Genomic DNA, 9,664 nt, shown 5'->3' on the forward strand with positions numbered 1-9,664 from the left:
TACAAAAAACTCCACCTCCTTCTTCCTCTGCCCCAGCTTTTATTGCTCAGCATGACATCATACGGTATGGAATGTCCCTCTGGTCACTTGGGGTCAGCTTGTCCTGGCTGTGTCCCCCCTACCAAAATCTTGCCCGCCCCCAGCGTACTCACTGGGAGGGAGCAGAATGAGAACCTGAGAAGATCTTGGCGCTGTGCAAACACTGCTCAGCAATAGCGAATACACGGGTGTGTTATCAACACTGTTGTAGGCTCAAATGCAAAACATGGCACCATGGGGGCTGCTACTACGAAGGGAGTTAACCCCTTCCCAGCCAGACCCAGTACACTTGAACTGGGGGTGCAGAAATGGACACAGTCGTGTACTGGTGGTCTAAGAAGTGATGAGCAGAGGGAGACAATCACTTCCCTCACTCCTTTGGCAAGGGTCCTCTTTATACACTCTAGGACACTGCTGGCCGCCTTTGCCACCAGGTGGCACTGGATCATGTGGATCACTGCTGGAAGGTGTTCTGCCTTCCCCAACACCACCAGGGCCTCTTCTGCAGAGCTTCTCCCCAGTAAGGCAGTGCCCAGACCCTGCCACTGCAGAGTCTTAGTCTATCCCAGGCGCAGGATCTGGCCATTGTCCTTCTTCTATTTCATGAAGGTCCTGACAGGACAGTCCTTCTGCCTGTCAGGTTTCTCCTGAAGGCAATCCCAAGTCACAGGAATCGTCCTCTCAGTTTAGTGCCATCGACAAACATGGTCAGAGTTCCCTCCTCTGGGTCATGGATACAGGTGTTAAACTGCAAAGGGCCCAGGAGAGTCCTCTGTGCTGCCTCAAAATGCCCCAGTATGTCCCAGTGTCCTCCAGGTAGGGTATGACCCCTTCACCACTGCTCTCTCAGCCTCATCATCCAACTGGTGTGTTGCTCAACTGCTTGTCTATCCCTCCTGACTCTAATGGCCTAAAACGGGTACAAGAATGTTGAGGGAGACCATGCCAAAAGGCTTGCTGAAGCAGAGGTAAATGCCATCCACTGTTCTCCCGTCGTACACAAATGGAGTTACTTCAGCATGAAACCAATCAGGTTGGCGAGGCATGATTTACCCTTGGGAAGGCCATGCTGAATGTTTTTCTACATGTTCTTCTCTTTCATGTGCCCAGGAATGTCACCCATGAGGAGTCATTCAATGGATCACCAAAGCAAGGCTGTACAGCCTGTGGTTCCCTGGCTTGCACTTTTGGCCATATTCAAAGATGGGTGAAACAGTGGTTTCTCCTCATTCACAAGACACCTCGACCAATTCCATGTCCTTTGAAAAGGAATGCTCAAAGAAATATTGATCTTGCCCTGTAACTTCATGACCACTCGTCTGCTTTTTACACCGTGTATTTAATTTCTCTACTCTTTTACATACTTTCACCTGTCCTGATCCAATGACCATTTGGAATGTCATCTTTGCAGATGCAGACTGTCCATACAAAGGCCCTTTCCATTCTGCTCCATTTTTCTCCTCCCCTTAATCTTTGTTCATTCAGATACCTCTCACCTATGCGGCTGCTTTAAGCTTCAGGGAGTTAAAAGCTTGCCTGTCTTTCCCTAGTCTAATGGTCTCTTTAGCCAACACTTTAGTTATGCTCATATCTATCTTTTTTCTCTCTCTCTCTAAGATATTTCTGATAAGATTATCCCTTGTAGAGAGGCGACCGCATTAGAGGCAGCTTCTACTTAGCCTTTGGTTACAGAGTGTATATTATTATTTATGAAAACTGATCATGCTTTAATTTTCTTTCCTTATGAATAGGAAAAATTATTCTGTGCCTGTGTGCAGCCGGTTCTCGGAGGAGAGAATGTGGGAAATGGTGCAATGGAGCTGTAAAATCCCGCTGCAGAGATCAGTGGAGAAGTCTGATGTAAGGAACAGGGATGTAATTCCCAGATAGGCAATGTCAGAAATGGTGAGTCTTGGGAGGTGAAGAGCAAGCTCTCCATACAGTGTCAGGCCTCAAGGGACTGCTTTTCCTAACAGTCCAGTCCTCCTGAGGAGACACCCTGCATCAATATCACTTGGAGAATGCTTCTATCACCTCTTCACTCAACTGAAAAGTGACCAAAAATATTCTTTAAAATAAAAAATAATAATTTTTTTTAGATGCACTTTGAAATCTTCCTCCTTCACTACTCTATGAAACCTACTTAATTAGCTGTACAAGTCTTGGAGACTTGAAGAGAATTACAGGAAGAGACATGGCTCGTTAGTGCTTTCTGTATTTTAATGAGCCCCATGGTGCATTTGGTGCTGAGTCCATGAACCTCCGCTACTGAGGGAAGATTGAACAAATGGCTCAAGAAGTCAGAAGCAAATCTCAAAGTACCTTGAAGCATTAATGGGCCCCACTGAGGGCCATTACTGACAAAGCCTCCCCATGGACTTGTTAGAGCAGAGAATTGGAGGCCATGACTGCAGGTAGGCAAAGGCACTGTGCAGGCAGCTGTAATGCTGAGGAAACCCTTGGTTTCTTTTAGGAAGCAGAAAGGCCAAGCCCTGACGCCCAGGCCCTGGGAAGGCAGATAGTGTCCCTCACGCGTGGCTCAGGGCTCTTCCTGGGGGCAGTGGGATATGAGGGTGAGGAAGGCAAGTGTAGGAGAAGTCTATGACCCCTCCCAGCCCCCCAAAGAAGGGGCAAGGACAAAACAAAGTCCAGAGCCTCAAAAGACAGTTTCTCCTGGTAGGCCTGGGTGGTAAAGTGCCTTAGCCAAGGGGACAAAGCCCTTGGTCCTGTTGAGCCTTTCAGCTTTGACAGAGCCCTTAGTCGTCTCTACTGCAGGCTTTCCTACGCTGTCCCATGCCTGCACCTCTTTCCCTTCAGGCTGTAGACACCCATCTTGCTTTCCCACCTAGCTCTCACCCCAGCATTTCTATACCTTCACTGATGTCTCTCCACCCTCACTGCCTTTTCCTTGAAACACAAAGCCATGCGCTGATCCAGACTCCCTCTGGTGACCTCTTACACCATACAGATATTCTTTGAGTGAGGCTTCTTTTTTCTCGCATCCGCTCTTAACCTTCCAAGCTGAGCTTTGTGGAGGTTTCCTTCTCTTCCCACTACCAAGAAAAGCTCCCTTATCTTGGAAAGCACCCTTCAAGTAGTCGCAGGCTACTACTATAGAGCCCTGAGCCTCCACTTCACCAGGCTAAAGAAGCCCAGCTCTCTCAGCCTCTCCACAGAGGCCCCAAACCCCATCCTGGCAGATCTCCTCTAGAACCTCTCCAATTCCTCCTCATTCCTCCAGACTCGGGAGCCCCACACCTAGACACACTAGTCCAGATGTAGCTACACCAGTGCTGAGGCGAGGGGGATGATGGTAACGCTCTTGCCTGGGTGGCCACACTCCTCCTTATGCAGCCCTATCTGCATAAGTTGGCCTCATTAACTTTGAGCATGGGCCACCTGCTCATATGGCATCCCTTGGAAGGCCAGGCCCTTCTCCTCAGGGTCACTGCTGAGCTGTTCAGGTCCCAGCCTGCCCTCATGTTTGGGGTTATTCTGCCCCCAAGAAAGGACTCACAACTTCTCCTTGTAAAACTTCATGAGGCTTCTATTGCCAAATCTGAGAGTTTCTCAAGGTCCCCCTGGAGAGAAGCTCTGTTTTGACAGCTTTTAATGTGTTTGTACAGATGGCCCACCAGATTTGTGGTGCCTGTGGTGCCTTCAGCTTTGTGGAAGCCTTTGCTTCTCCTAGCATTGCACCTTTGCAGAAAAGGCGGACAACAGCATCCTGGGCTGCATTAGGAAGAGCACTGGCAGAGGGTTGACAGAGGTGATCCTTCCTCTCTACTCAGCCCTGCTACAATTTGTCTTGCTCACTTCCCTCAGGGTTTTCTGCTACACCACCTCACTCACACTGCAGCCAGAGCTACCCTCCACATCTTCCACCACTCCTGCCTTGTCTTTCGTGAAAAACATATCCAGGAGAGCACTGTCACCATGGCGGGTCAGGGATCACCTTCTACCTTCCAGGTAACTGAGGTCTTCTAGCAGAGGTCCATGGTCTTCAAAGACCCCAGTGATTACCAGGGCCTAAAATTGTGTCCCTTCCTCCAGCTGCCTACGGGACAACTCATCCTGTACCCAGCCTTCCTCGGGCAGTTCAGTGATCGTGAAGATCACAGACACTACCAGACACTACCAGATCACAGACAAGGAGTGCAGGTGCCTGTTTTTAACAGACACCATTAGTGAAGCAAGACGCATCTCACCTCCTGTGAGTTTGTGGCAGGCATGGGAGGGAGCTGAGGTCCCTTCCAGCCCCAGGACTGCAAATCCAGGATGAGATGCCTCCATGGACTCAGCTGATTCCCTTCCCTCAGCATGGGCAAAGGAGATCCCTCCCTGCCAGTGTCCAGGTGTCCTCTCTAATGCTGGGACAAGGAAGGGTGATTCTCAGACCTAATGGTGTCTCTGAGAGGAGAAAGGGCACTGCTGGAAAGAAACGTCTCTGCAGAGGTGAGACAGGCACCATGGGTGATTACTTGAGCGTCTTTGCAAGTAGGATCCTGGAGAGCCCCAGGGACACCTGGAGGGAGGGCAGGGTGGGGTGGGGGGCAGAGAAAGTGACGTCTTGGGCAGGTCCTCTACTGCTGGGCTGAGACAGGCTCCTGGGATGGAGGGAGCTCATGGTAAGCAGGCAGCACTGCAGAGAGACAGCTCTGCCAAGGAAGAACTCCTCTGCAAAGCGCAGCAGGGCTCTGGGAAAAGGAGTAGGGCAGAGAGAGACTGAAGGCAGTCTGGAGTGGGAGGAGAGAGGAGAGCTCAAAGGGAAGACATCTTGACAGCCCTTGACACGGTAAGTCTCTTGGTGCAGGGCAATGCAGCTGCGGTTCCTGGAAGGCTCTCCTAAAGCTATCACAGCCTACAGCCTACGAGATCTGTCAGGAGGAGTGGCAGCGCAGGGGCTCCTGTTAGACAAGTGTGAAGGGGTGAAGGCAGGGTGTGCAGCCAGAGCTGCCCAGGGCATTTCAGAGGGGATTTTCCAGAGGAAAATGAAGGCACGGAGTAGCTTACAGGCACAGAGCTTTCCTCAGTCTATGCTTTCCTTTTCCTGCTCTTGCTGGGAAACAGGAAACGGCGCTGCTGTGTTTGGAGAGGGAGACTGAGAGCCCTGAGGAGCTGCACTGGGAGATCAGTAGGTCTGGTAGGATCCAAGGAAACTGCTTTCACCCACTCCTCTACCTCCAGAGAGCACCAGCATCACCTCTGTTGTCCTCATCAGGGTTTGTCTGACCTGCTCCTTACTGCCTGCAAACGGGGAGAACCTCTTGAGAGAGCCTGAAACTGGGAGGTTTCTTCAGGTCAGGGCTGAGCAGACAGTAGTTGGTGCTGGGGTCTGTGATTCATTACAGGGAAAAAATTGAGGGCAGAGAAACATTTCCCGGCAGGGATAGCTCCAGGCAGCAGGCACGTGGGCAGAGAGCTATAGGAAATTCCAAACAGAAATGGCATGCGGAGGAGAATTTGAAAGCTCCCGGTCATCCCCTCCAATGCAGACCCCTTCCTCTGAGAAAGACCCCCGGTCTTGTCTCCCACCCAGCAGAGCCTCTGCCCTCAGGGCTGTGTGGTGCAGGGCAGGAGTTGCCTCCTCTGCAGCCAGAGCTCTGGCACAGCAGAGCTGCATCTCTCCTGACACGTGGCCACTTCCCTCTGCAGAGCCAAGGGGCTGAGAGCGACTGCCTTGAGATTTTGCTAGCTGGGAGATGCTGTGCGCTGCTGGGGAAGGAGATGGCTTTCCTGATTTTAGGAAACTGGATTTTAGGATGAGAATAATAGTGATAACACGCTGCTTCCCTGCTCTCCAGGTGCACAAGAAACTGTGAGGGGGCAGAGCCAGGATAGTTGATCCAGTGTGACCAAAGCGCTATTCCATACCATATGACGTCTTGCTCAGTACATAAACTGGGGGGAGTTGGCCGGGGGGTAGCGGTCACTGCTTGGGAATGGCTGGGCATCGGTCGGTGCGTGGTGAGTGGTTGTGTCACTGGTTTTTTATTTCCCTGGGCTTTTGTTCCTCTCTTGCTCACTAGTTGATTTCCTTCTCATTAAAATTTATTATTATTATTTTGTGGTGGTGTTGTTCGAATTATTAAAGTGTTCTTATCTCAACCCACAAGGTTTCTTACTTTTTCTCTTCCAATTCTCTCCCCCATCCCACTGAGGGGGCAGGGTCAGTGGACAGTTGTGTGGTACTTAATTGCTGACTGGGGAGAAACCACAACACTGCTCTTGGGGTCCCTGGCAATAAGAGTGGTGGTGTGGTGCAAGGGGTGGGGGTGTTGAGTACCTGCTCTGACGCTGCCCTGAAGCGCGCTGCCCTGGAGATGTTTCCATGGGACCAAGGTGCCCAAGGCCTCTCTTCATTTTCCAGGCTCGAGACACTGCAGTGAGTGGCTGGGCAATGAAACACTGCTTCCCTTAGCAGACGTCACCTTAAGACACCTGGTTCTGCTGGACAGGGAGTGCTGGGGGGCTGTGAGCATCCCTCCAGAAGGGCATAACTCTCCTGTAGGACCTTGGTGATGTCTGAGTGCACCTGATCTGCCCATGTGGATCAGCATCCTTGTCCTGTCCTCTTCATCCCACTCTGCATAACTGTGCTGGAAAGGAGAGGTGTTTTGAAATCTGCACCTTGAACTGGTCCCCTCTGCTCCCAGTCCAGTCCAGTTGCTTTTTCAGAGCAACCTCTGTGTGTAGTCCTCCTCCAGCGATGAGCGGTGCAAGCACAGAGCAGCTGGGCACCAGGCTGATGGACAGAGCAGCCCTCCTGGATGGGAGCACTGACAGAGCTTTACTCTGAGAACAATGGGGCAACGGGTGAATTTGACCCTTTCTAATAACATTTCCCAACTGGGATGGGGGTGTCTGAATACTAACACACAGTCTAATGAGACACATTTGCTGCACCTCATCTCCCACCTTCCTCTGGGGAAGAAAGCGTCCTTCTGAGCTTTTTACCCTCTGCTATAGTGCAGCACAGGGAACCCCTCCCCAGGAACCCTCCCTCCAAACACACTGGGTGTTGCTGCCTCCACGTGTCATTGCTGTAAAGCAGGGCTGACCCTTAAGGAGCCCATGGGTAGAGGGCACTGCTCTGCACAGCACACTCAGCCACCACAAACCAGAGCTGAAGCCTCAGAGCTGCATAACAGTCCCCCAGGAAAGAAAAGCACCCTCAGGTATTTCACAATGAAGGAATGGAAATTTGCTCAGAGAAGCTTGTCTGAATTTTTCTGTTTTATCTCCTTTGGCAGTTTCCATGCCCAGAAGCAGCAGATGTCCAATGGCAGCTCCATGAATTATTTCCTCCTCCTGGCATTCCCAGACACGCGGGAGCTGCAGCTCTTGACCTTCTGGCTCTTCCTGGGCATCTACCTGGCTGCCCTCCTGGGCAACGGCCTCATCATCACCGCTGTAGCCTGTGACCACCGCCTCCACACCCCCACGTACTTCCTCCTGAACCTCTCCCTCCTCGACCTGGGCTCCATCTCCACCACTCTCCCCAAAGCCATGGCCAATTCCCTGTGGGGCAACAGGGCCATCTCCTACTTGGGATGTGCTACACAGGTCTTTTTCTTTCTCTTCTTGATTGGAGGAGAGTATTGCCTTCTCACAGTCATGGCCTACGACCGCTACGTTGCCATCTGCAAACCCCTGCACTACGGGACCCTCCTGGGCAGCAGAGCTTGTGTCCACATGGCAGCAGCTGCCTGGGGCAGTGGGTTTCTCAATTCCCTCCTGCACACTGCCAATACATTTTCCATACCTCTCTGCCAAGGCAATGCCCTGGACCAGTTCTTCTGTGAAGTCCCCACGATCCTCAAGCTCTCCTGCTCACAGTCCTACCTCAGGGAAGTTGGGTTTATTCTGATTACTGCCTGTTTAATGTTTGGGTGTTTTGTTTTCATTGTGCTGTCCTATGTGCAGATTTTCAGGGCTGTTCTGAGGATCCCCTCTGAGCAGGGACGGCACAAAGCCTTTTCCATGTGCCTCCCTCACCTGGCCGTGGTCTCCCTGTTTGTCAGCACTGCCATATTTGCCTACCTTAGTCCCCCCTCCATTTCCTCCCCAGTTCTAAATCTGGTGGTATCCTTTCTGTACTCAGTGGTGCCTCCAGCAGTGAACCCCCTCATCTACAGCATGAGGAACCAGGAGCTCAAGGATGCCCTATGGAAACTGGCCCAAGTGACTCTGTTTCACCAACAATAACCTGCCTTCATTTCTCTGCACATTTCCCAGAGTTTGTCTTAGGCCAGGAGTCTGCCTTTTTGTCTTGTGGTAATCCTGCTTATAGATTATTTTCTGGGTTGATACTACTTGTCTTGATGCTTGATCTTGTTGTGTCTGACTCTTGCACAAAACTGCCTCACATGTGGCACGCCCAAAAACAGTTCTTCAATAAAGCGCGATCTCCCAGGTGCAGTGCATGAAGTCTGGGCTCTTCTTCCAATGTTGCTTCCAAGAAAATGTCCAAGGAATTGGTCTTTGAAAGTGTCTGTTCTCATTGTCTTCTCAGAGTTTTGGGGATTAAACTCATTGTACCATTTGGTTCCACGGGACCAAATATTCTGGCTTTAAGAGCTCTCTTCTTGGTGTCCAATGGCAGGGGAGATGCTCCATGATCTCCCCATTATCTCCTCAGGTTTCTTCATGTATGACAGGACTGATGGCATATACCAGACTCTGGAAATGAATTTGGAGTGTTAAAGAGAGGAGAGGAGAGGATGGGGACTCAGCACGTGCCCTTGGGCTCGAATGGATGGAAACTCAGAAGGTGAAACACTGTCAAAGGTGAAGTCACCCAAAAGTAAAGCACTAAATCGACATATGTCCCAGACCACTTCCACACACCAGCCATTTCCATGTCTGGCCATCTCCCAGCTCTGAGGAAGCTCCCATCTCCCCCCAGCTCTGAGGGGGCAGCTTTGCTACATGGTCACCCCTGCTCTCCTCCAGGGCTCAGTGATACCCAATTCCACCGCCAGTATGAATAAAAAGGAAAGCAGTTTTCTGCTGACACTCATTACACACCCCTGGAGGTATCTAAAAGACATGTAGACACGGCACTTAGGGACATGGCTTAATGGTGGACTTGATAGTGTTAGGTTAATGGTTGGACTCAATGAACTTTAAGGTCTTTTCCAACCTAAAAGATTCTATGATCACTTGGCTGAGCTGGTCTCTCAGCCAAGCCCGTTCTCAGACAGCTCCAGTTAGATCAGGGGCTCATGGCCTTGCCAACAAATATTGGAAATGTCCCTTGACTGAAATCCCACCAATTGGCCTGGCTCCTTGCTCCAGTGTTTGACTCTGAGGGATTTCTGAAAACCTCAGCTCTCAGGCAGTCCTTGTCTGTAATGTGCTCCAGGCCCCAACTTTCCTTTTGGCATCTCCAGTCTGTCAGGTTCCTTCTTGTGCTGGGGAGCCGCAAACTGGATGCAGCAGTCATCATGGGGTGGTCCTGTAGTGAGTTAGCCTTGACCAGCAGCCAGACAGCCACCCATATGCCTCCTCATTCCCCTGACTCAAGAGGATGATGGTAGAAAATAAAGCAGAAAAACTCATTGGTCATGATAAAGAAAAGGAGATCAGTGACCAATGACTGTCACAGGCAAAGAGGCGTTGA

At 51.0% G+C, this 9,664-nt stretch overlaps 1 protein-coding gene across 1 annotated transcript; it reads left to right on the forward strand.

The window, feature by feature from the left end:
• Nucleotides 1–7,314: 7,314 nt before the first annotated feature.
• On the forward strand, nucleotides 7,315–8,247 carry LOC140645907 (olfactory receptor 14J1-like). The gene has a single exon (XM_072849368.1). It carries the CDS (start codon nucleotides 7,315–7,317, stop codon nucleotides 8,245–8,247), a length of 933 nt encoding a protein of 310 aa, XP_072705469.1.
• The last annotated feature ends 1,417 nt before the right edge of the window (nucleotides 8,248–9,664 follow it).

Source organism: Ciconia boyciana, unplaced genomic scaffold, assembly GCF_034638445.1.
Source record: "Ciconia boyciana unplaced genomic scaffold, ASM3463844v1 HiC_scaffold_41, whole genome shotgun sequence".
NCBI classification, from domain to species: Eukaryota; Metazoa; Chordata; class Aves; order Ciconiiformes; family Ciconiidae; genus Ciconia; species Ciconia boyciana.

Bases quoted from the DNA above. Each gene is read 5' to 3' on its own strand.
- LOC140645907 (XM_072849368.1), top strand. From the start codon at position 7,315: ATGTCCAATGGCAGCTCCATGAATTATTTCCTCCTCCTGGCATTCCCA.